The sequence below is a fragment of the Candoia aspera genome, chromosome 7 (assembly GCF_035149785.1).
Source record: "Candoia aspera isolate rCanAsp1 chromosome 7, rCanAsp1.hap2, whole genome shotgun sequence".
In the NCBI taxonomy this organism is placed as follows: domain Eukaryota; kingdom Metazoa; phylum Chordata; class Lepidosauria; order Squamata; family Boidae; genus Candoia; species Candoia aspera.
The window spans coordinates 16,348,456-16,374,907 of NC_086159.1; the positions used below are offsets into that span (position 1 = coordinate 16,348,456).

Here is a 26,452-nt window from a genome sequence, read left to right on the forward strand (position 1 = left end):
GTTTCAAATACGTGGTTAAGCATGTCTATTCATGCATATCTATGGAAAAAAGAATGAATCAACAAATATGACTGTTTTGACTGTTTATGATGAAGGATGAGATAATTAGTAGAAGATGGAAGAAGATTACATATTCTGAATGTAGGACAGATCATTTTTTGGTAGGGTCAAAAATGGATCAGGGGAAAATGGACATTAAAAACAGTAAAAGAAACGAGTAACAACTGAAGGAAGAAATAATACAAGTCCCTTATCAAAAAGGAGCATAAGCTAATTTCTGAACAGAATGGATAGTAAGTGCATGTAAGGAAAGGACACAGAAGCTGCTTAGAATGGAGTGAAAAGAATTATGTTACAGAGTGCTGGAGAAGATGGTGGAACCACACTTATGGGAAGTATTAAAATGGATGTTTGGTGGAATGGTAAAGTGCAAGAGGAAGTGGATGAAATAGGCATGGAGTTTCTGACAGAGTGACTTGGATGAAAATAAAAGTGAAATGATCTGGGATGAAACTGAAGTGAGGGAATGCTGGAAAGAATATTTAAAGATTTCTATGGAAATGATAGTGATATACTAAAGGACATACTTGAATTTGGTTAGAGTTCTGTTGTGAATACATACAGCCAATTTCTCCATTGCTGCGTATTCTCCAATGTTGGTCTCTCAGTCTTGTATTGCTAGCAAGGTTACTCTTTTCTAATATAGTGCCAGATTGATTCTTGCCACCATCAGCATATATCTCAATAAATTGCCATACTTTCTTTTCATTTATACACTCTGGAATCATTCCTAATAAAAATATTTTTCATTTCAATTCAAATTTTATTTTCAAAATTCTCTGGAAGTTTTGATGTATTTCTTTCCAGTACTTTTGCATGTTTTGTTTTTTTTTTGCTATGATAGAATGCTCCTTCTTTGTCATAGCATTCCCAGCATTTATTGTTATATGATTTCTCTGTCTTGGCAACCATCAACAGAGTTATTCACCTATATCTATAAAACATTTAATACTAATTTTCCTTAAATTATAGCTTGGAGTAAATTTTATTTTTCCATAACTCTTCCCATTGATCCTCTGTCATTACTTCTTTGAGATTTTGCATCCATTTATCATGCAGTTTTTAAATTTGTTCTGTCTTTGCATCGTATTTCAGTAACAATTTATAGATACAACGTAATAAGTGGTCTTGGTTTTGTATTAGTGTTTCAAATTCTGTCATCTTTCTCAAGGTCTCTCCTTTTTTAAGATCGCTTTTTATTTTTCCAGTTATTTGCAAATACATTAAAATTGGTAGATTCCTTCCTTCATGAAGCATTTCTTGTTGTGTCTTTAATCTATTTCCAGAATCTAAATATATTGTATTCACATATGTGATTACATCTTTTGTACTGTAGTTGTCCTTATAATAAAAAACTTTTGATGGTGATGTTAATGGTGAGATCTCCAGGCTTATCCTTCCTTTAAAAAAAAATTGGATTTTTAACAAACATTTCTAATATTTCCCTTCAGATTTTTTTCTTCATTCGTGTCTTTATACCACTGAAACCTATGAAGTACATTTGCTAGGCTTGCTCCTTCGATCCACTGATGTTCTACTATTGAGACATTTTATCCATTCTATTAACTATAATAAACAATTTGCTCTGTAATACAATCTAAGATTAGGAAATGCTTGTCTGCCTCTTTTTTCTGAATCTTGCAGAATTTTGATTCTTTTGTTTTCTTTCTACTTCACATAAATCTATTAATCGTTCTTTGCCACTCCTGCAATTTTTGTCTGAAATTGGAGCTGGTGCCATTTGAAATAAAAAGTTCATCTTCGGTAATACTTTCATTTTTATTGTCACAATGAATCCAGCCAAGAAAGTTTTAAACTTTTTAACGTTTCAAAGTCTTGTTTTATTTCTTTCCAGGATTTGTTATAATTGCATCCTATCAAATAAGAATCCTAAATATTTCACTGGATCGTTTCATTTCACAACCAATCTATAGTTTTTCCCCAAATTCTTTTTCTTCAGAAATTAAATGCCTTATTATCTTAGGTTTTTTAAAGTTGATTTTGATCATTTCCCTCTTTACGTATTAAAGTTATATATGCATCTTCCCATGTCTTTGATACTCTTTTTGTTCTACCTTGGTAAAATATTTATCAATGGATGGAGAAATCTTAAGATGTGTAAATGCCAAAGAAGGAAAAACAAAGAAGAAAAAGCTCCTGCTCACTTTGGAATATTGAAGTGCACTGGGTGTGTAAGCAGAAACAAAAAAGGAGGTGTGATGCGTTAGGAAGTTTGTAGTAAAACAAGAAGACATTGAGTCAAGAATGAATAGCTGATTAATGAATATCGACTGAATATTAAAGTGAATGCCCAGTTTAAAAGAAGTACATTGAGATGGTTTCATTACACAGAAAGAATGAAGTAGGTCTGAAACACAAACCAAATTCATGCAGGAAGAGGGAATGGATAGAAAGGAAGTAGAAAACGGAGAAAGTCATGGTTGGATGGAGTCAGTAAGATTCTGAAAAAGAGCAATCTGAGATGTTTAAAAACAACAGGCAGTGTATGGAGGTGCTAGAAGTAAAAGGTAACTTGTAAAGATAGAAAGGTATAGAAAAGTAAAGTCAATAGTGCTGATGGAATCTAGTTTTAGCTCTATTTCCACTTCCTTTCTCTTATCTCATGACTTTAATGTATTTTGCTTATTATTTCTCATTTATTTTGTTGCTTACTCAGGATGGAATAGCATTATGTATGTGTATGCTATGTGTGTGCGATACTTCCACAATATGTCTGCCATACAGGGGTGGCTTGTCACAAACAACCTTTTACCAGATGACCAGCTAGCACGGCAACTCATACCACATTCTCTAATCGCTCTTCCCTGGATATTCTCTACTATCCCAGTTTACACTTGTGTTTTTCTAGGGCATGTGACATGTTTCCAAATGAATGGCTGGGCTGAATCCAACTTCTATATTAATTTTCTAGGAATACCACTTATGAGGCCTCTGTGGGCTTTAGAGACATTCTTGGAAATACAAATAATGTAAAAGGCTCCTAGTTTCTTCACAGCATGAAGGTTTCTTTTTCTTTTTAATGACAATAATCTAAAAAAAAATAACTTAGTCCAGTTACTATCAAGAACAGTGTCTGTGAGCACACTGGGTTCACAGGCACCATGCTGCCTACTTCTGGAGTACAGAAATGGCAGTATTTTATATCAGTAGTTTTGCTCTGGTTACTAAAATAGTTTAATTGAAAGCTTGAACTTTCTTTTCATAAACACACAAGACACATAAATAATTGACATGTACATGTTTTAAATACTCCAGAGCACTTCACATCTCTCTCATTAATTCTTGTAACAGCCTTCTAAATAGACTAGATTATACATTAGATCTGTCTATGGAAGTATGCTTAGGCAGACTTAGTGAGTTCATAAGCCAAGTATTTGAACCCAGACCTTCCATTCTACCATGTCCTCATGTTCTGTTGTACAAAACATATATCAAATCCACAGCCTTTATACAAATTCTCCACCTTCTATACAGCACTGTCCACTATTCATCAACAACTGAGAAGGATGCATTCCACTGATCTACCCTCACTATTTCATAGCTATCAAGTAGCTTATTAACCATTCAGGCAACCAAACCTGGGCTGGAAAAATCCAGACCACCACTAGATGGTAACAAAGTGATACAGAAGATGCTGCCCCAAAATTTAAAGCCTTGGATCAATGATAACGTTCACTCTCTACTTTTGAACTCTCTTTTTACTGGTATAACAGAAATATATCACCAATATTACACTGTGGGTCAACGTTCAATTCTCTGTTTAAAAACTAAGCTATTTTTTTAAGTGTCTCAAAATATGTTCTTGTCCTTATTTTCCTGTTTGTCCTTTATTTTCATATATTCAAGTAAATAAAAAAGCAAAGAGCTGCAATTAATTCCTACTTTTTGCTACTACCTGGTGGTTCTCCAGTTTTGCAGCTCTGATACAGCAGACCTATTAACAATGCTCTAAACAATTTACTAGTTTATGCCATCCTAATACATGTCAAGGCTAATCAAAAAGAGCTAAGAAACAAGGAGATATTTAGAATAGCTTAAGTACATACATGCATTTCATACACTGAACATAATTAAAAACTCTTATCACTCTTCTTTGCCAATTGTGTTACAAAGTCCTGTTTTTTGGACATTTTTTTAAAGAAACTATTATTATACATTTTTCATACTATTCCTTCCATATGAGAAATCCTATACCATAATCCAATTTTCGGGTGTGGGGGGGAGTACATCAGATGGATTATCTATATTTATAACTTCCTGTTTTAGGTATAATTTCTCAAAGAACTAAAGATGGTATAATTCACAATTTATTGTGACACATTTCCATTTTCTGTTCCAGCTAATGACTGATTAAGCAGGTTTTATGTATTTCTGTGGTGCTACACAATCATTATCACAATTTGATCACAATGATCAGCAACTAGTTTAGTTTAATCAAGGAGAGTGATGAGAAGATAGGCCAGACTCCCATGTCTCACTATTATTACTACTCATTCATATCTTCTGTGGGTGGCAATTATAGGTTGAGGTGTAAAATTTCCTGAAATGTTTAAACTTGGGGGAGGGGGGCAGAATCTTGGAAAATGGAAAACTGGGGGAGAATTTATAGCTTAGCATCTAAAATTGTACTACTTTGTACATGATATTTTCAGAGTAATCCTACTCATGTTTATTTACAGGGCAGACACACATTGTTTAATGAGCTTAGTCTTAGGTAAGTCTCAAAAGATAAAATGAGTAACAGTGCAGTTCTGTCTATAAAATAAGCCTTGCTGAGTTTCATGGGACTTACCACAATTAATTTTATAGTGGTTTTTTTACTTGAATTTTATATAAGTAAATATTAAGGATTAATAGCACATTTACTTTACCAAAGCTCAAAATATCTGACTGTTCTGTATAAACACAACATACATGTGAACTATCATTTCTAATCCTGTTAATTTCACATTTAACAATCATACTATACATCCTGAATAAGGAAACACCGGATTAATTTTTTATATGAAATAAACAAGGATATTTGAGTGCTTTTAAGAGCTCTCAAAACATCCAAATTTCCCAGATGTTTACATTTTCAGGTGGTGAAAACAGGCTGTGAATTTCACTTACCTGAGCATCCAAACTGAGCATCAGATAAGTAAAAAGAAAGGATTTTAATGCAATAAAGGAATAACTTTTTACCATATTACACAGCCCTACAACCAAGGTTTGCTAACAATCAATGCACACTATATTTGCTGGTCCACTGACAAATGTTCCTAATAAGATAGAACTAGAATGGTTTCAACAGCCAACACATTTCTGGAGAAACGATTTTGTCCTTCAGTATCAGAGTATCTTGGGAAGGGAGAAAGGAATGTAAGGAACTTTATACTATATAGTGTCAAGATAATATTAAAAACCCAAGAAAATTTGGAAGCATTTGTTCTGGTAACCTGAGGATAGAGTACAGATGATCTTGTTGAAACCAATGCAGAGAGTGCCTGTTCAGATGAAGTTCCCTGTGGAAAGTGGATGAAGATCTGTGAATCTGGCAATACCTTCTGAGCCATTTGAGATGCAGAAAAAGATAAATCTGTGGCATATGATACAGATGTCCCACTGGGAGGAGGTGACAGAAAATCACCAGTATCTGAAGAAGTCAACTGTGATGAGTCACTGGAATACCCTGGGCTACCTTCCAGCCAGCTCTGGAGAACAGAACTGCCTCTACTCATCATGAACTCAGAACTCATATAGTTACACTGTTCCTCTTTTACAGGCTGAAGACGAACAGGATGTAAAGTTGTTTGAGTTGACTCCTCCTGATTAAAATCTGTGGAACCATGACGATTTCTATAAAGACACTGAGATAAGGTTGTACTTTCTCCTGCAGTTACACTCGGAGTTTGAACATGGAACTCAAACACACAACTTGTTTGACCATCCCCATTGTGAGTAAGTATAGCAGGTGCAGAATGTGGAACAAAGACTGGATGAAAATTCATCTCTGTGGCATCTGAACTCAATGGGGCTGATATGCTGGACACTGGCAATAATGGATTCATTCCAGAATCCAATCTCAAGTTTTGAATTTGTCTTGCCAAAAATGTCTGCCCTGTTTGATATTCAAAAGCAGAATTCTGAAGAGGGCCGCCTTGTACATTTCTTTGTTCAGGAGCCTGCAGCAAGTTTTGCTCAGTCCCTTGAGCATTACAGGATATTGTCTCATAGTGTTCAGGTAAATGAGATTGATAGCACATGCCCACTAAATATAGTGCTTCTTGGGTCAACGTTTTTGTAGCATCCTCAGAAGTTGCTTGTCCAGGTCCATAATCACTCAGTGTTTGAGCCGACTTCAATACAGCGTTAGCCTGAATGTGTTCTCTTGTGGATTTATGAGCAGTTGTGCTCATTGTCACTAGTGTCTCCGGCGTCCAAACTATGGGACTACCACCAGGGAGAAGTAAGTTTTGACTAGTCTTGAACAAGGGCTGGAAGTGGCAAGTTTGGGCTTCAAGGATAGAAGTGCTTTTGCGGCGTTGAGAAATGGACACCCTCGAAGGGCAGGTGGGTGGTGGTGAGAAAGAGACTGGCCGTTCGTGAACGGTTGAAAAAATAACTTGGGAATCTAGGAATGTTGGGATTCCCCCATACGGATGCATCATGGACTGAGGCTGTATTGACATGAACAAGACAAGTAGTTCAGACATTACAAAAACATATTACCATTTCAGCTCAACAAGCAGCTCTCTTTAGTAATCTTATAGAATGGCTACACCTAGTTCATAGTTAACACACCAAAAGTTTTGAGTGTTATTCAAACCCACTAAATACATCCATGGCAGAGACTATTGTCTATAGGAGTATTTGCTTTCGTTAGAAGTTGCTTTTCCAATCATCATCTTTTATTAAGATATTTTGTAAGAAGACATGCTTTAATACCATTGTTATTTCTCAATACATACATTTTTTGCAATACACCTCCTGAGAAATAGTTCTCTAAGTAAGACGAGAAGCTGCTTTGAAACTGCAAACAAGTAAGAGATTCATCTTCTACAAAAGTCTACAGATTATTCATTGTTTTCACACTCCAACACCTAGTTATTACAAATAAATTACATTTGTCAAGTGTTGCACTTATTCCAGAATGGATACATTATCTCCTATAAAACTCCTTGTCAAACACATCCCAGTATCTAAAAGATTAAAACACTCAGTCTTTCTTCTTTATACTGATGAGTCTTTACACTGATGAAATAAATTGAGACCACTGTATCAAAGTTCCAAATATTCTGGAAAAGCAGCAGCAAATTCTCATATGACATAGAAAAAATATGGAGTGACAGTTAGTCTTACATAACCTTTGGGAACGGAAGAAAATATTTTCCTGTACTGTAGGAAAGTGATTCTAATTTCCTCTCCTCACCTAACAAAATAATTTTAATCACTTCTGTATTTTGCCTAGAAAATATATCCATGTAGTTGGGAAGTGTTGAACTTGACTTACAAGAGCTCTACCTTTACCTTCAGTTGCTACCCAGAGATTAAACAGGAAATTTGTTATTGTCCTTAAATAGAATTAAAAATATCCAGTGAATATAATACACTGGGAGTGGCCCTGATGCCCAGTGTGGTACAAAAAGAACAGGGCTTAAGGAAAAGGAAGCTTCTATCCTTCCTGAAGTCTCCAAAAATGAGTGTTGGGAGTGATTTTTTTCTAGCCCCCATGTTAGTGGAGCAAGTAGTTGCCTTCTGAACAGATGAAGCTTTAAAAACGGCTTCTGCCTTCCTTCCTTCGCCTACATGAAGCTCTGTTTCTTTAGTACTCTCTCTCTCCAATATGCTGCTAATTAAATGCAATGTTTCTAGAGACAGAATGGCTTACACCTTCTATCAAATGTTAATTAGGATAAGCAGTGTTATCATTCCAAGCAGGAGCAGAGATGGTTGCCTCCATCATCTCCCATACAGAACCATTCTGGAGGTCCTGAAGGTCACATATACTGCAAACGACCTGGGCTGGACTATCAGGCAGACTCCTAGGCTAAGAGTTTCCCTATCCCTGCTCAAGATGATCCTATCATAAAACCATTATTAATTGTGCACATTACTATTTATTAGAGCTAAGCTTAGTATTAATATGCCATAAACACAACCTAAAATTAACTTCAAATCTAATTCTGGACAATATTGCCAAATTAAAACTTTTGTGTGCAAAGAATTTAGAGCATTTGAGCATCGATTATGGCAGTAAGGACCAAAGGAGAAATGCACAGAGTGAGAGAGACCAGTATAAGATTGTATAAGTTATAAATATATAAGATATACAAGTCTTAAACCAGAACTGCCAGCTCCTAAGATATGTTTGTCCATACAGTAACGCTTACTACAGGAAAGCTGATATTTCTCTTAAATGGCAATTGGTTTTCATACACAAATGCAGAATCATTTAGTTACACTGCTGTGGCTGAAGCCAGCTAAATATACACATGATTTTAACTTTTTCATAAATGACTTGAAGTTAGGAGTGAGTAATGAAATTACCAAGTTTAAGATAAAAGTTATATAGGTAATTAAAGCAAAATGCCTCCAAAGGTTATCGGCATAGTAAGTACACTATTATGGCAAATATATTTCAGGGCAAATAAGTATAAAATGATGCATTTGTGATTTAAAAAACCATAATGCATCAGAAAATTAATAATATAGTACAATATTTTGTTATAGGTCCTAACTGTTATACATCCCTACAGAGCAGGGTTTCTCAGCCAGGGTTCTGTGGAAACCTAGGGTTCTGCGAGAGGTCACTAGGGAGATTGCTATTTATTTAAAAAATTATTTCAAATTTGGGCAACCTAACATTAATGAGGTACATTTCATTCTTTATTTTTAGTTTAAGAACACTGTTAATGCATATAGACAGGCCTACCCATGAAACGAATAGAATAATTTTGTAACTTCTGGTCTATATTTGAGCCTGAATGTGCAGGGGTTCTCCAAGGCCTGAAAAATATTTCAAGGGTTCCTCCAGGGTCAAGAGGTTGAGAAAGGCTGCTATAGGGGTAATGTTTACTAGTTTCTACTTCCTTCATGCAATTTTGATTTTTTAAATTGCTCTCCCAATTTATTTAATTAAAAAAAAACACCAAGTATCTTAGGAAAAGGAACACACACACACACACACACACACACACACACGTATATAGACACCCAGACACACTTATGTAACAGATTTCCATGTCTGCTGGAACCTGTGAATTAATTTTGTAAACTTGTATAACTCTTGAGAGTTTTTTATTGTTTTGAATCTTGGCTGCAAATTATCTGGGTTTTTTCGATAGGTGGTGGTGGTTGTTGTTAGCCACCCAAAGTCACTTGTTTGAGATAGGCAGCCATATAAATTGATTGATTGAAAAATAAATACATAAATAAATGAAAAAATAAATATTTTCAAAATTACTAACATATAGCATGGTGGAAGCACCTGACTGGCCAATTCTGGAAAAAAGTTAAGCTGTATTAAACTTGGTTGGTACTTGAATAGAAGACTACTAGGAAATCCCAGGGCTGTAGGCTAGACTGGGATGTTTTTAAAAAACTGGAAAAGTTGTCCATGTGGCTGCCAGGAAACCTGGTACAGAGGATTCTTGTTATTCGCAGTACTTATATTCTATAAAGTTGCCGCAAACACTGAATTAGCAAATATTGAAACCTCAGCTGGGAAAGTGCGTGTTGGGTAACTCAAATTTTTCACTGCTCTGCATGTCTGTGAATCACCGCAAAAATGCCACAAGTATTGATTTTGCAGTTACAAATAAACTTTAGCAAGTAAGCAAATTTGTAATTATGGAATCCACAAATAATGAGAATTGACTGCAGTGTTTCCCTTTACCTTTAGTTATTATCCAAAGATGAAACTGAGAAAATGTTCAAATGTATAAGAATACAATAATTTCATATTATTCCTCTAAATTCTGTGGCACTTTTAAGTGTTTTCCTGAAGCTTTGATCAAATTAATTTCCAACTTCAGGAAGGAGAGGAATTAGCTTTCCTATAGCACAGAGTCATCATGGTCCTTTTTTCATCCTTATCCAATAATGAAGCCAGGATGTATTTAGTGGTAACTTATCTTAATGTGTCAGGAGAATGACATACAGGGCTGACAAAGAGGGAAGGCAGGCTGGCACGCCGGTGGTTGCATGGAGAGGTGATGTGCATGGGCAGGACACTCTCCAGGGCTTTGGAAAGCTTTTCACCAAAGGTTTCCTGCGGGGCAGTCCGAAGGTAGGAAGAAGAAAGAGGTGCAGACAGCGCTAATGGCGGAGTGGAAGGAGAACTGGGAGGGACTGGGGAGGGAGGGAAGGGGAAAAGTGGGGAAGCACAAACTGACATGCTACAGCCACGTTGAGGCTAAGAAAAAAAAGAAATGAACATAAATGACATGACTAATGAGCTGAAACTCACATATTCATGGCAGAAGGCTGATACTGATTATAGCAGATACTGTAGGGGTATGAAGAAAGCTGACAGAGACATCACACATAAAAATATTATGTGCACCTTAGGGCCTTCAGGTTTTCCTCTGATTATTAAATTCCATTAAAACCAAATATCCTACTACAAAATAGTTTACAAACAGTGTATCTAGAAAGAAAGCATCTGCTCCAAGTTCCTGTCTCCCATCAGAATGTTATGTTTAAGGGGTCCACTAGATGTTTACCCTGCTTTGGCATAGAAAACAAGCTCTTAATGAAAAAATGCTCTTCCTTCCAAGTGTTAACAATTAAACGTTAATATAACTGTTGCCAGTAACTTTCTTTCCCTTAAATTGCACTTCTTTTCTTCATTCCAATTCATTCTTTTTGAACTGGAAGGGCTTCCTAAATATTGCCCTGCCAGGATATCTCTAAAAGTTTATTCAGCTAAGAATTAAATGACACAAAATAGCAATTCACATTATAACCTGCACAACATGTTCAGACCTTAAGATTAAAGCAAATATGACAAGTGAACAAAGTAGTAGAGTTCATTAGAAAACAAAGATGCTATAATCTGCTTACATCCCCAGAGTAATTGATAATTTACTTATTTTGTTGACTGAACCATCTTAGTCTTTTTAAAAATTATGTAGTAGTTCTTCCTGAAGCCAGTTTTTTTCCTTCCCATCAAACACTTTTCTATTTTTTTTTAAATTATCTTCTTCCCAAGTCATCTCTCCCACAGAGACTCCCTCAAAACTGTAACTTCCAGAAAAGACTGGATGACTACTTTTTTCTGGAAATCTGCATTTGTCATCTGAAACTGGCCTGCTCAGAAAAAACTATTAACATACTCTTAGTTTTATTCTTGATTACTGAACCTTGAAGCAAGGAATGTGAAGACTGCTTAATGGGTTATTGTCTAAACAATATCTTTGAACTAAAATTATGCATGCCAAACTTAAACATTGAAATGTTGCATTTAATCATGGGTTAAAAGGGCACAAGGCTTCATAAGTGCATTTGAAATGTATGGCAAAGTTTCTCTTCTAACAAAGGATAACCTTCTCTAACTCCCCATATCAATGTGATATATATGAATATATCATTATCCAAACGCTGCAACCTCTAGCTATGGGTCAGATTCCATGACCAGTTATATTTTTTGTCAATACATACTCCACAAGCAGCAATTTTTCATAAAAAGGTATAATGAATAGAATAGGAGGTAAGATCTTCTAGAAGACCCCCAATGTCAGCTTTGAAAACCCAGCAGAAAAAGATACAAATTATAGGGTAACACAAATGAACCCATGAAGTGGGAAAGGTAACTGTGCCCATAAGCAATTAAAAGGAAGCTATAAATAAATGGAGGCATGGGGTTAACTTAAAACTGAAGTGGCTGCATGCAGCATTCTATAATGATTAATACTTCTTACCTTGTTTAGCTGCAATTAAAAACTTGCAACACATTCACATAATACATGTTTTTATAAATGTCATCATTTAGTCAGAAACTCCATCCCACAACTTATTCCACCCACAATTCAACAATGCTTGAAACTAAATACAGCTTCAAATACCTCTGCATGTGCATTTAATACCATTAAGCAAAAGGGAATGTTACTGTTTCTAGCAAATGTTTCACATCCAGCTCACTATGCTTTACTTTCAGAACATTCCTATCTTAAAGCAATATTAGAGAAAGGCAATCAACAGGCACACAGTTTTCTATATTACTTATCATCAAATCTCAGGCTTTAAACAAATCCAGGAAAACAGAACAAGATTCCAGAGTTCTTGCCATCCTGTTTAGTTTTGTGCTTACCACCGTGGATGTCTGGTATCCTCCGGGCTGCTGTGACTGTGGCTGACCAACAGGAACTGCATATCCTGAGCCTGGAAGTGCTGGAAGAGACTGTTCATGCTGGGAACCAAAGGAAGCAGCCTGTTGGCTACTCACACATGATTCACTAAAGAGAGATGAACCCTGGCCACTGTCAACCGTGCCATCAGCTGTAAACACAATACAAACATGAATTTTAGATACAGGTTCATAATCTCATGACAAGTTCAAGTTTTGAATGTGCACGGAATGCAAGTAGATTGCATTCAGTGTCAGTATCTCTCTCTCTCTCTCTCTCTCTCTCTCACACACACACACACACACACACACTCTTTCTAGAGTCTTTTTGCACTCTAAAACAACAGAAGCTGGTAGAGTATTTCAGCAAGAATTGTATCACTTAAAAACTAATGTGCTGAAGGAAGACAGCACACAGAAACTGAAAAGTTTAGGCTATTAAGTCTTACCTATTTAATTATTACATTTTAAATAAATTACTACAATTAAACAGCAAATATTATCCATAGTTTGTATTTTATTCCCAACCAAAAATTTCTAGAAAACAGAGATAATAAAGGAACAAAATGCAATTCCAAAGGCCTACTACCATGCAACATAATACAGTAGTAAAACAAACATGGTTCTCAATTTTTAAAGACACAAATTCTTAAACAACCTATTTCAACCAAACACTGGCCAAAAACCCCCTGTTAATATGTTCTGATTTGTAGACATCTACTGTACTGCAGCTCATCTTTACAACAGATAATTATTTGTCTCCAGGTAATTGTTTTCTCCATGCTTTAGTCAACAACTCATGTTCCACCCTGAAGGCAAAAGGTGCTGTCATTTGTTCCTCTTTGCTTCCCAGAAGCACTCATTCTGAACATTATCTGAAAATGCTTTTTTTGCCAGTAACTGCAGAAACAGCTCATTTGGAATATTTTTAGGGGACAACTGCCCCACTATGCTCCATCCATGAAAAAGGAAGCATTCAAAGTAAGTTTTAGTATCTGAAATTATCAGATGGAGCAATACGTTTCATATAAGGCAATAAAACTAATCAGTGAAATATACTCCTAAAAATTATTTCAATATATTCAATTTCTCTACTTACTGGGCCACTGTATATTTCAATATACAAAAAATGGAGGAAAAGTCTTAAAAAGGTATTGGATGCAGTCCCAAAACTTTCCCCATTCCAAGATAATTCTACAGAGACTTATGTCATTATTATTATTATTATTATTATTGTGTTATTTCCTTCAAATCCTCCTGAATAAAAGTAGTAGTATAAGATTTCTGCCTGTGGTCCTTTGAATTTCTTAAAAAACTCTTGTTGCAATTCAAAAAACAGACTGTGTAATAGCAAGGAGATATACATAATGCTCCATTAGTGATTCAACGACTCTTCATCAGCTCCAGGGGAATATTTGTAACTGTAGTCTCTAGGCAAGCATATTAGGAAATATTTTTACAATTTATTCCAATCAAATCACACAGTAATCCCAGACAACTTTTATCATGCCTTGTGTATCAGGAAAGTTATTTGACCTGCAAATTACTCCCCAGCTATAAGCATGACCTGTTGAATTAACTCTTTCTAGAGATGGGCTTAAGCAGACAACAGTCAGTATCCTTCCCAAAGACCAATCTCTGTCTCCTACCCTTTTCAATATTTTTGTATCCTCTTTATCAACCTAGTCAAGAAAGATGAACATTTTTATTAATTAAGAAACTATTTACTATTTAGCAAAAAAGGTGTAACCTGTAGACCTCAAACTTTTGGAGGCTGTAGGAAACTGGATAAGAAGAAAAAAAACTCAGAATAAACTCTAGCTGGATGAAGGCACTGGCAATCAGTAATTGTGAGAGTTAGCTCTCACACATTTCAGAGGAAAACACCTTAATAACAGATTTGCCCATTACCAAAAAGAGAGACATATGGAAATTGGGACTCCTGTCCAAAATAGGTCATCCATCCTGTTCCATACCTCAAGCCAGAAGAGGCACAAGAATGAAAACCTTGATTTCACTATAGATACAACTTGTATTTGATATACAGCAGTAGCTGGAATTCGTTCCTGATGGTTTCTTAACTTTTCTACAATAAAAGTTCAGGATTCTTATGTGCCAGTTAATTGGTTACAGGAAGACCCTGACAATAAACATTTTGATCTTCTAGAAATATAAATCCTAGTGGTTTTCTATATGGGGTTGCACTCCTCCTAAACAGTCAGGTTTTTTACTTGAGGGTCCTGCTGGCAGATGGAAGCAGTGGCAGGAACAGACTTTACCCAGCTTAGGTTGATATACCAGTTATAGCCTTATCTGGACTAGGAAGCCCTGGCAACAATAACTCATGCACTGATCACAATGCAACACACTTTACATGGCGCTTTCTTTGAAGACAACCTGGAAGCCACTAGTTCAGAATTCAGCAGAGAGGCTGCATTGATTAACAACAGGCTTCCATGCAAAATTCAAAGATATACACCCACATCCACTCTGTATAAACTTCTCCATACAACCGAACCCTGGGATATACATCCCCATACCACATGACTCTGGGATATATCAGGAATCACCTTTTCATTTAATGTATTATATTGATTCATGTTTATACTGAGTTTTTATTGGTTTCTATGCTGCATATCCAGCTTAGAATCTTTCAGACTACGGCAGTATAAAAATGCTAATAAATTAAAAAATAGGGACTCTGGTGAGTGCATCAAACAGAATTATATGTGAAGTGAGGTTCCTCTAAAACAAAAACAAAACATTTTTCCTCTTAATTCACAGATGTTATGGAAGACACAACAATTACAATCACCTTAATAACTACATCTTCAACATCTAAAGAAATTTGGGACCACCATATGAGTTTTAACCATCCAAATGCACTTTCCACAGGCAATCTAAACTCTCTTCTATATAAGCAGAAATTACCTATGGCAATTCTTTGACTTCACTACGGTTCCTTGAATAAGCTCTATAAAGAAAAGCCACAATGACTGGTTTGGCCAGAACTAAAGATTATATGGAAAAATTGGGGTTTCTCCCTGAGGGCAAGGGTATTTGCTGTGAATGCAGCAATATTGAAACAACTACCCATCTTTTACGGTGCCCTTTGGGACCGACATGCACAAAGAGTGACTTATTGGTCAAAAACACCTCTGCCATCAGTGTGGCCCGACATTGGGCTAGAGTTATATGAATTTTATATTTTTATTAAATGTTTTAAACTTTTTTTTAATTAATACTTTCGCCCTTTCTATTTCCTGTACTTCTGACACGAAACGAGACAAGTATCACGGACTGCTTGGTAATGTAGGTAATAGAATGATAGCATGTACTTTTCGCCATGTAAAAAAGTAGTATCTTTTGTACCTTTTATGTGTGTTTTTTTAAATCCTCCCCCAAATAGAGGAAAAGTAGCAAAACAAAAATTTGACCCTGCCCAGTCTGATGACATCACCACAATTCATGTAACGGTTGGACTTCGAAAATAATGTTAATGATAGTAAGGAAGTGGCAAGATGGTGGAAAAGTGCGGTTCCTCCAAAAAAGTCTGATAATCCCTGTGTGATTAAATGAGGATGGCAGCATTGATTCTGCCTGCTTATGGTTCTCTCTGCTAGATATGAAACCAGCAATGATGACTTGGATTCTGTTATAACCATCTTGTCACTGCAGGAAACCACAGTGTCTATTTCTGAACATATCAGCAAGGCAGAAAAGACTAAACTTCGTCTATAGGTACAGAATCTGACAATTAAACATGGTAAAAATAGGCTGTAAGCATCTCTAACAATTATTTAGCCTCCATAGTCCAACTGTGAAAAAAGAAAATGGTGAACATGACATTAGGTGACACACACAGAAAGTACTTACATAATACAGAAACACTGGGTTGCTGGAACTGAGCCTGCTGATGCTGATCTGCCTCGGGTTCCTCAGGTTCTACTTGGGTAGAAACAGAAGTCGATGTGGTGGTAACAGCCGTGATACTAGTAGCAGGCACAGCGTGTTTTGGTCCTTGCTGGGTAGCCCCTGCTTGTGTTTTCTGTTCTGCCTGCTGCTTTTGATTGACTTCTTCTTGCTTTCTTTTCTCCTGTTCTTCTCTCACCAACTGACGCTGCTCTCTCTTTCGCTTAATCAAAGATACTCTGTCCTTTATAGCTTTGGCCATCGTTTTGTGATCTCCTTCACAGACATACCCAGATTCAACCTGAAGGGAGAACAGGTCGTAACATTGGACAATGGTAAATCACAATAAATACACTTCTAGAATCACATGACAACAACAAAAACCCTGTCAGCTTGTCAGTTTTAAGATTTAAAGTATCATTAACAAAATATTACCAGAAAGTACTTGGCTTAAAAATTATTCATCACAGTATTCTCCCAAAATATTATGAGATCCTATCAAAGAAATAAACCAGCTGTGCAACTATTAGCACAGGCACTCCTATTTAGAAGCATCTCCGTCCTCACAGGACAATTGATCCACAGCTACCTGGAATGGAAGGAAAGCCCAGATGCATTGTCTTCTGCCTTACTGACAGATAATCTGCACAGAAGTACATAGGTGAACTCAAATCAGAAGACTTCAGTGTTTCAGCTCACTTTTAATTAAATGTTGGTGCTGATATATATTCAGTCAGCTATTGTTTTAAGGACTGAGTTCTATTTGTTGTTTTGAAATGAAAGGTTTACTGAAGAAGTTGCTTGGACAAGCAGCAAAACGTTTCAACCAAAAAGAAAGAAATCCAGTTGCCATGACTCAACCTACAGACAATTCCACCTGGATGACTGAGAATCTTCATCAACAAGGTTTATTATGTAGTTTTAATTAACTCCATTTATATTTCTGTTGTTTTATACCTCCTGCTCTGTAAACCATTTTGAAATGGCTTTGCTTTGGAAAGCAATATAAAAATGTAAAATATGTTATGTACGTTTAGAAATTAGATCTAGAAACATCTGTCTCAGAGCGGTGGAAGAAAAGTTTGCTGCATAATCTTACCCAGAGGAGAAAAAGTAAAAAAATATTATGCTTAAAATTATGCTGGGACATGACAAGAAATATTCTAAAATACATTTTTTAAAAAACAAGTGTTAAGTATAATTAAACTAGTTTGTTTATTCATTTAAATGATTTACTTGCTTTTAACTACCTGAGATATTTTGCCTGAATACATGTCAACCATACCTAAAGCATCAAATATAGACCAGAACTGGGCAATGTACGAAGAGCAGATACTCACTTTTAAGAAACATGGCAGCTCTTAGCTAACGGAAATAGTTTGTATCTATTTCAAAGGTTTTGCCAAATTTTATTGTTATTTGCCTATTTAAAATACTCTCATATTCAGTGGAAAGACTTACGGATTTAGTTAAGAAGTTTTATACGTAATTCACTGATGAAGTATAGCTTTCTGGATCACCTCTTTTTTAAGTATTTCAGCTATCAAAATGCAAATAGGCCAAACTGTATCCAAAACTCAGAATGTTTCAAATCTACATTTAGAGATAGATATCTAATCCCTTTATTGCCCACCATTTCCTGTGCTACATCCTCTGGAACATCTCTTTCCAAGTCAAAGGAAAATTCTATTGCTTCATTATCCTTGTATTTCCCTTTTAGCTTTTTAATGTCTTCAATTCGTAACCAGAGCTTAATAGCAATTTTCTCTCCATCATCTTCTTCTGCTAACTCTACACGCACACCAGTTTCTTCCTGGAAGAATGCATGATTCAGAAGGTCCTTGATAGCGTATCTGAAAGTTATAGAAAGAAAAGAACAAAACACAATTTAGGGGACCAGTGGATGAGGTGGAGAGTCAGTCATAGAAGCAGTGCCAGATTTCACTTAGCAACTAAATACAAATACAATAACTGGAAATGGAGAAAGGATAAAGAAATTTGTGCCATATATTAGAAATGTGACTACAAAATGAAGGAAACATAGTAAGGATACAATACTATAGCCAATGGATGAGGCGACATGCCTTATTTGCTTATTAAATGAAACACTGTCAATACATTTTAATGCTTCACTCAGTGATTAGTGCTATTTGAAAACACACTACTGGTGTAATTTGACCTTCCTTCTAACTCAAACCACACTGCAAGAAATTTTAATACATGCTTACACAATCAGTGCCACATTCATACATTACATGCTAGAGCAGGGGTCAGCAAACTATGGCCTGTGGGTCAAATACAGCCGACTGCCTATTTTTGTACAGCCCACAACCTAAGAAAGAATGGGTGGGCAGGTGGCATATTGCCAGTCTGGAGCCTTAGCTGAGCTCTTGGGGTGAGGGACAGGCTGAGAGCCAGGGCATCCTGGGTGGGGGGCTCTCAGCAGCCTCTTTGCTGGCAGGCTGGTGCCATCCAATAGCTGCCGCACTAAGCCTGCAGACTTTCCAGCCATGCCAGGCAAGGGAGAGGTGGGATCTAGCCCTTCACCAAAAAGTTTTGCCAACACCTGTGCTAAAGTACTGATGTATTTCAGATTATCTGAAAGATTTTCAATCAAAACTGTCAAAGCAGTCCATTTCTACTGCTCAGTCTAAACAGAAGAACATTTACCTTTCGTCTTTATTTTGACGGATGCACCCCTCAATTATTTCCTTCACTTCAGGAATAGCTACTTTGTCAAAGCTGGCTGGCTTGACTCCCTGTAACACAGAAATAAATTAACAGCAGCAAACAAAGAGAGCCATTATCACCTCTGTTTTAAGTGATCATAATATCCCTTTTTATTAGAAAATATTGTGAATTACTTTATTATACATTAGAGATGCATGGATGATTTGTCTCATGATTTGTCTCACCAGTTTATTGACTAAAGCAACTGACCAAAGTATCTTTACAGCATCCAAGAAATGGCTATTGTAAATTTGTCACCTTGTTCGACTAAACTCACTTATATGTTCTGCAACCATGAGCCACCTATTTTTCCTCCATTCTTCCCTCTCCTACTTTACTTACCAGTGTTAATGTGTATGTTAATTTGTGGTTTTCACTGGCCAATAAAGGTATTCCTAATGTGGATTAAGGACTTTTCTCCAGTGCCAACACAGTTTTCTTTCTTTTTAAATGAAATAAATATATTTGAGTGTGCAATATTTAGGAGAGCACCTATAGTAGTAACTATAGTAGTAGTAAACTCAATATTGAAACAAGCCATTTTATTTCCTTGCTTTGAGTCTGCCAATTTGTTCTGTTTCATTTTTCTAACTTTGCTGAAATTATCAAATCTTGGCAACTATTATAAACTGTTTTGTCTGGACAGTATCAATGTGCTATTAGTAACAAACGCCCCAACATGAGTGAAAATAAGGTATGTCTGCTTTCAAAGTTACTCTATTTTAACATTAAAATCAATTGTACAGGTACCACGGTATAAAAACAGTCTAGCCCCAAAAATTATTGCAGGACTTTGGATGCCACAAGTCCCCCCACCCCCAGAACACACACACACACACATCAATAACTTTTTGACCCTGATCCAAATCAGGAGATAAAGTTTTCCTGTGCAAGGCATTCCATAAACTGGGTCTTCTACCTTATTAGCATGACAAAGGCATCTAGAACAGGGGTTTTCAAGCAACAGAACCTGTTACTTAAAAATAAATATATCCTGGAACCCCTCGTCCACAAAATGGTAGCTGCATTGTTGTTGTTTTTCCAGGAAAACAAGGTCCTGCCCATTGCGCTGTACTTTGGAAAAATTGCTATTTATGTCCCTAGCTGCTATTGAATGAACTTTGTTGCCTTAAGTCTCTGATAGAACGCCATCAAAAACCCAGTCTAGAAGACAGCCCACAGAGATAACCAAGGGGTCCAACAGGTACAAGCATTTGTTATTTCCCAAGCATACACACAAACCTCTGAGCCAAAGACATGAAAACACTAAGAATCAACTTCTTGTTTTCAAGACAAAATATAATTTATTTCTTCACTTAGACGATGGCTCATATGAGCTATAAATTCTAATAATTGCCTGGTTCTATGCCTGGGCCTGGGGCCCCAAGGGTGTGAAGGGTCCTGTCTCCTGGTTGTGCTAACAGCCAGCAACAGTGATATCTTCCTTGGCTGCTGTGTATTTTAATTTTTGTATTTCTGATGAGAATTTGTTATGATTGTTTACCACCCAGAGTCACTTGCTGAGATGGGCGGCCATACAAACTGAATGAATTAATGAATGAGCCACATGCAGAGAAACCCAGATATGATCTTAGAGAAGATACACAGAGACTGTGAGTAAAACATGAGCTCACTCATCACAAAACAAGACAGTCTAAGAAAGATACTTAAAGTTGCCCTGCCTCAACTCTCTTTGGTTTAAGGGGAAGGAAGGGGAAACACTATCATGCTTTCAAGAGTCTGTTTTTATAGCCTATATCAGGGGTCGGACAGTTCCAGCCCACTGCCTGTTTTTATATGACCCACAAGCTAAGAATGGTGGGTAGGCAGCTAATTGCCAGGCCCAAGCCTCAACTGAGCTCCCAGGGCAAAGGACAGGGCATCCTGGGTGGCAGTGGTGGCCTATCAGCAGCCTCTTTGCTGGCAGGCTGGCGCCATCCAATGCTGCCATGCTCCTTGGCCAACACACCTGCCAGCCACACCTCAGAGAAGGGGTGAAATCTGGCCCTTTACAGAAAAAGGTTGCTGTCCCTTGGCCTATATCAATAAAGTAGAGTTCCAGTATTTCTTGTAGTGTCTGTTTCTTGACTTGGCCTACCTTGAAGAGCTGACCCTGAGCTAAGAATTCCACTCAATGCAAGAGCAGCATAGGGAAACAAGTAACAAATTAATTAGGTCACAAAGAAGGAAGGCTTCTTAGATGGCATGGGGCTACACTCTAGAGCAGTTCATGACACAGATTCCATTCAGAAGAACTTCTTCTGAATGGAATATATATGAATATATAGAAATGCAAGCATGGCAGCCATCTGAGTCATTAAAGCAACCACATCACCTTCCAGGATCATGAGGTGCTGCACACTCCTGGAAACAGAGATAGTTTCTTTAATGAGATGTGGACTAGTAACACATTCACATTCCCAACGTTCCAAAGCACCTCTTGTGAATTGAATCCAAAGAGTAAATACAGTCAGCATTATTACCTTCTGGCTCTATATTTTGTTAATTACAAAATGTGGATTTTAGAAGCACACTTCATGAATTAAATGCATAAATGCAATTAAAACTTAAGCTGTTATCTGATTAAAAAATAGTAAATAAGTTTTGATTCATTGAATCTGCTTACTGTATTACTAAAATTGTTCAGTCATTTCTCCATGCTTTCAAATGGCACACCTACAAACACTGCAACATGTGCTATCACACAAGAACCATTCCTTCCTCCTGTCAGTGAATGGAGAATTTCTTTCTAAAATGGTCCCTACTATCTTCATTTTTTTTTTTCATTTTTAAGTATTATTTCATCTATTAAATATGTTTCTAACAGCTGAAAATACAGACCCAATTGAAAGATGTAGCTCTAGCTATAACACCCAAAACAACATACTTATATATGATATGAAAAATTTTAAATCCACAACTCATAGATCCCCACCCACATGAAAGAATATTTTGAACTCAGACTTTCTAGTTAAACAATGACTAGTATTAATATACACCAGGCAACACAGAAAAGTTCAGATAATTTTCCATTGGAGAAATTATTTATTTATTTATCAAATTTCTCTGCTGCCCATCTCACACATGACGACTCTGGGCGGCTTATAAATACCAAAAATAACAAATCACTAAAAATAATTAAATATAAATACATAAAAAATAGAAATGCAAGATCTAAAATCTAAAATATAGCATATAAAATACACAATTCAAGATGGGAAGCTCTTAATCTAGGCACCCTCATGGGGCCAACTACCCCCATGAATAGCTGTCCCCTCTCCTATCCCAGGCCAGGTGGCATAGCCATGTTTTTACTCCCTTCCAAAAGACCGGGAGAATGGGGGCCTATCTTACCTCTGGGGGTAGCTTGTTCCAAAGGACAGTGCTATGGCAGAGAAGGCCCTCTTCCTGGACCCTGCCAATCGGAAATCTCTCATGGACAGGGTCCATAGCATGCCCTCTCTGCCTGACCGGGTTGGACAGGTCGATGTAACTGGGGTGAGGCGGTCCCTCAGGTAAACTGGCCCCATGCCATGTAGGGCTTTAAATGTGATAACCAACACCTTGAATTGGACCCAGAAGCAGACTGGCACCCAATGCAGCTCACGCAGCAATGGTGTTATACATGCCCTTCTAGGGGCTCCTAAAACTGCTCACGCAGCCGCATTTTGCACCAGCGGTAGCTTCCAGATACTCTTCAGGGGTAGCCCCATGTAGAGCGCATTGCAATAGTCTATGCGGGAGATGACCAGGGCATGAGTGACTGACCTGAGGGCCTTCCAATCCAGGAAAGGGCATAGCTGGCACACAACACGAAGTTGTGCAAAGGCTCCCCTGGCCACGACCACCACCTGCTCTTTGAGCAGGAGTCCTAAGTCCAGAAGAACCCCTAGGTTCCGCACTGGGTCTGTCTGGGGCAGTGCAACCCCATCCAGAGTCAAAGATGGTAAATTCCCAGATACCAGGGAGCCCCCAACCCACAGCCACTCTGTCTTGCCAGGGTTCCCCACCCAAACCCTTACAGCCTCCAGGCACTGTGAAAGGGTGGCCACTGCATCATTTACCTTGCCCGGGATGGAGATGTATAATTGAGTATCATCAGCATATTGATGATACCTCACTCTGTGGCGACAGATGATCTCATCCAGCGGTTTCATGTAGACGTTAAAAAGGAGCAGAGAGAGCACCGAACCCCGCGGCACCCCACAAAGGAGGGGCCGTGGGCCAGATCTCTTGCTCCTTATCAACACCGATTGGGATCAGCGCTGGAGGAAGAAGATGAACCAGTGCAAGACCAAGCCACACACCTCCAACTCCCTGAGCCAACCCAAAAGGAAACCATGGTTGGTGGTATCGAAAGCCACCAAATGGTCAAGAAGAGCAAGGATGGATGCACTGCCCCCATCCCGCTCCTGCCAGAGATCATACATAAGTGCAACCAATGCTGTTTCTGTTCCCATATCCGGGCCTGAAACCTGACTGAAAACAGTCCAGATAATCTGTTTCATCCAGGATCCTCTGGAGTTGCAACGCCACCACTTTCTCAACCACCTTCCCTAAAAAGGGAAGGTGGGAGATTGGACGAAAATTGTCCAGAATGGTAGGGTCCAGTGATGGTTTCTTGAGGAGGGGACGCACTAGCGCCTTCTTAAAGGCCACCAGAAACACTCTCTCCCTGAAGGACGAATTCACCATCGCCTGGACCCACCCATATGTTACCTCCTGAGCTGCCTTCACCAGCCAGGAGGGACAGGGATCTAGATGGCAAGTGGTGGTGTTTACAGACCCAAGAATCCTGTCCACTTCCTCAGGCCCAACAGGACCAAACTGTTCCCAGATAACCGGGCAAGTACGCTCTCCAGGCATCTCCCCAGACCCTGCACCACGCCTGGCATCCAACTTGGAACGAATCCGAGAGGTTTTATCCTCCAGATGTCGAGAAAACTCCTCAACACAGCCCTGCAGGTGGTTTTCTAGATCCACCTTCCCCAAAAGAGATTGCGTGATCTTAAACAGGGTCATTGGGCAGCATTCTGTGGATGCAAAAACAGTGGAGAAATATTGATGTTTCGCCACTCTTACCGCCACAAGGTAGGCCTTAACAGCAGCTCTAACTTGTGTTCGGTCAAGTTCGGTCCTTGTCTTCCTCCAGTGGTACTCTAAGCATCTCTTAACCCTCTTCAGAACCCTCAGCTCCTCCGTAAACCATGGAGAGTATCGGGTTCAATGGGACAAGAGAGGCCCCACAGGCACGATCACGTCCAAGGCCCCGGCCGCCTCCTTATTCCAGGCAGCAGCCAGGGCCTCTGCTGGACCATGCAGCAGATCCTCAAGTATAACCCCCAGTTCCCTCTGAAACCCTGCCGGGTCCATCAGTCACCAGGGGCAGACCAATCGAATGGATCCAGCCTCCCTGCAGAGGGGGGCAGCAAAAGAGAATCTCAAGACCACCAGGGCATGATCTGACCATGACAAAGGGGACAGATGTAACTCTCCCCTCAGATCACATTGCCACTGCTCTGACAAGAAAACCAAGTCTGGGGTGAGGCCACTGTCTCAAGTCTGGTCCTGAATAATCTGAGACAGGCCCATGCCCGCCATGGTGGCCATGAACTCCCAAGCTGCCTCCAAGGCATGCCCCAGGGACAACAGGTTGAAGTCCCCCAGAACCATAAGCCTGGGGAACTCTACCACCGACCCCGAGATGGTCTCCAGCAGCTCAGGCAGGGAGGTTGCTACACAGCAGGGAGACTGTTCTCAGGAACGCAACTTGAAGAACAGGGTCTCACAGCTGGCTACTTGTGGAGCAGTGCCCCTGAAGGCCACCAGAAACTCCTGGATGACAACAGCCACCCCTCCTCCCCTGCCCTGGAGTCTTGGCTGGTGCCATACCGTAAACCCGGCCTGGCACATTTCTGAAAGGGGTACCCCCCCTTCAGGGCCCATCCAGGTCTTGGTAATGCACGCCAGGTCTGCCCCCTCCTCCGTGATCAAATCACGTATGAGGGGGGCCTTGCTGTTAACCGACCTGGTGTTCAAAAGCAGCAGCCGAAAGCCAGGGCTTTGATGGGTCTGCTGTCCAGGGACTGGGTCTGAGTGCAGAGGGCCAGAACACACCACCGGTACCAAACACCGGGAGCGTCTTCCCTGATGATTCCCCACCCTCCGACACCCCACCATGACACCCCTGACCCGCCATCACCTGGATCACATTACCAGCCCCAAATTAATCTTATGGTTCCAGTCTTCTAATTTAGAATGAAGCAAACACATATGGAATGTGGTTAGTGGAATACGCATTCTCTGCTTTCTCTCCCTGTTGGCAGTCTCTTTCAAGAGTGAGCTATATTCCAGAATGAGATGGACTGTGGAGCGGTAGCTTGAGGAGGACCAAGGGTTTTTCAAATGTCAGAAACCAGCACTTCAAATTTGTGGGAGTTACTACCATTCAAGAATACCTTAGATTACAAAGGGAATATATAATTTAATACCAGATGAAGTAATAACCACTGGACACTGAAGTAATTTGCTCACAAGAACCCATGACAGACAGACAAATAATGAAGCTAAGTCTTACGTATTTTGTACACACCATGCAAAGAGTCACTGGAGAAGACTCTCTTGTTTGGAAAATTTGAGGGTAATCCAAAAGAGGCCAAGAGAAAACAAGGTGGCTAAGTACTATTATTAATGGCGCAAGCATGAGCTTAAGCTTACTAGAACTCAAGAAGCTGTTACTGATAGAAGTCCTGGTGAAATCCATTGGGTCATGAAGGTCAGATATGACTGAACTGTAAACAACAAACTACCTTCTAATTTTCATTCAGCCATTTTCCCTATAGTCCTCCAAACTGCTCATCCCATTCAAGTAAGTATCCTCCTCTGATTCTTATTAGACATCTTTGTGAATTGTAAGAAAATCACATTCTACCAATTCCTTCACTTGTTTATCTGGATGCAGTTGATATAAACAAATAATTTATTTTTATTGTCAGTATGATTAAGAATTAACATACACAGAGACAGGCCAAAGTAGATGAGAAAAGCATACTACTCTTCTAATAGGCAATACAGAAATAAATCAGTCCAGTTTTTCAGGAAACATGTAGTATTTCATCCCATGAAAGCATTCGTCTGTCCATGTGTATAATTTATTTAATTTTATTTAACAAAAATAGCCTTGTCTACCAATGGAACTCTGGGCAGCGAACAAAAGATAAAACATAATACAAAATCAAATCAATTAAAAGAACCAACTAAAAGAACCACATTGAGGCACTGTAAAAAACAACTTACCATCATGTGTCCCCCCACCCGATAATCCTCTAGACTGAATATCTGTTGCATTTGTTCAGTTTCTGCAAACATTTCAGCTGACAGTCACCTTTAAAATCCTACTTG

At 38.5% G+C, this 26,452-nt stretch overlaps 1 protein-coding gene across 1 annotated transcript in view; it reads right to left on the reverse strand.

The window, feature by feature from the left end:
• WNK1 (WNK lysine deficient protein kinase 1) overlaps window positions 1-26,452 on the reverse strand; it is a 137,769-nt gene that overhangs the window by 45,935 nt on the left and 65,382 nt on the right. Inside the window, exons 5-10 of the mRNA XM_063308558.1 lie at window positions 18,992-19,080; window positions 17,955-18,174; window positions 16,286-16,622; window positions 12,374-12,561; window positions 10,223-10,477; window positions 5,520-6,740 (exon numbers count right to left, since the gene is read on the reverse strand). Coding sequence (XP_063164628.1) covers window positions 5,520-6,740; window positions 10,223-10,477; window positions 12,374-12,561; window positions 16,286-16,622; window positions 17,955-18,174; window positions 18,992-19,080 — 2,310 coding nt within the window. The remainder of the gene's footprint in view (window positions 1-5,519; window positions 6,741-10,222; window positions 10,478-12,373; window positions 12,562-16,285; window positions 16,623-17,954; window positions 18,175-18,991; window positions 19,081-26,452) is intronic.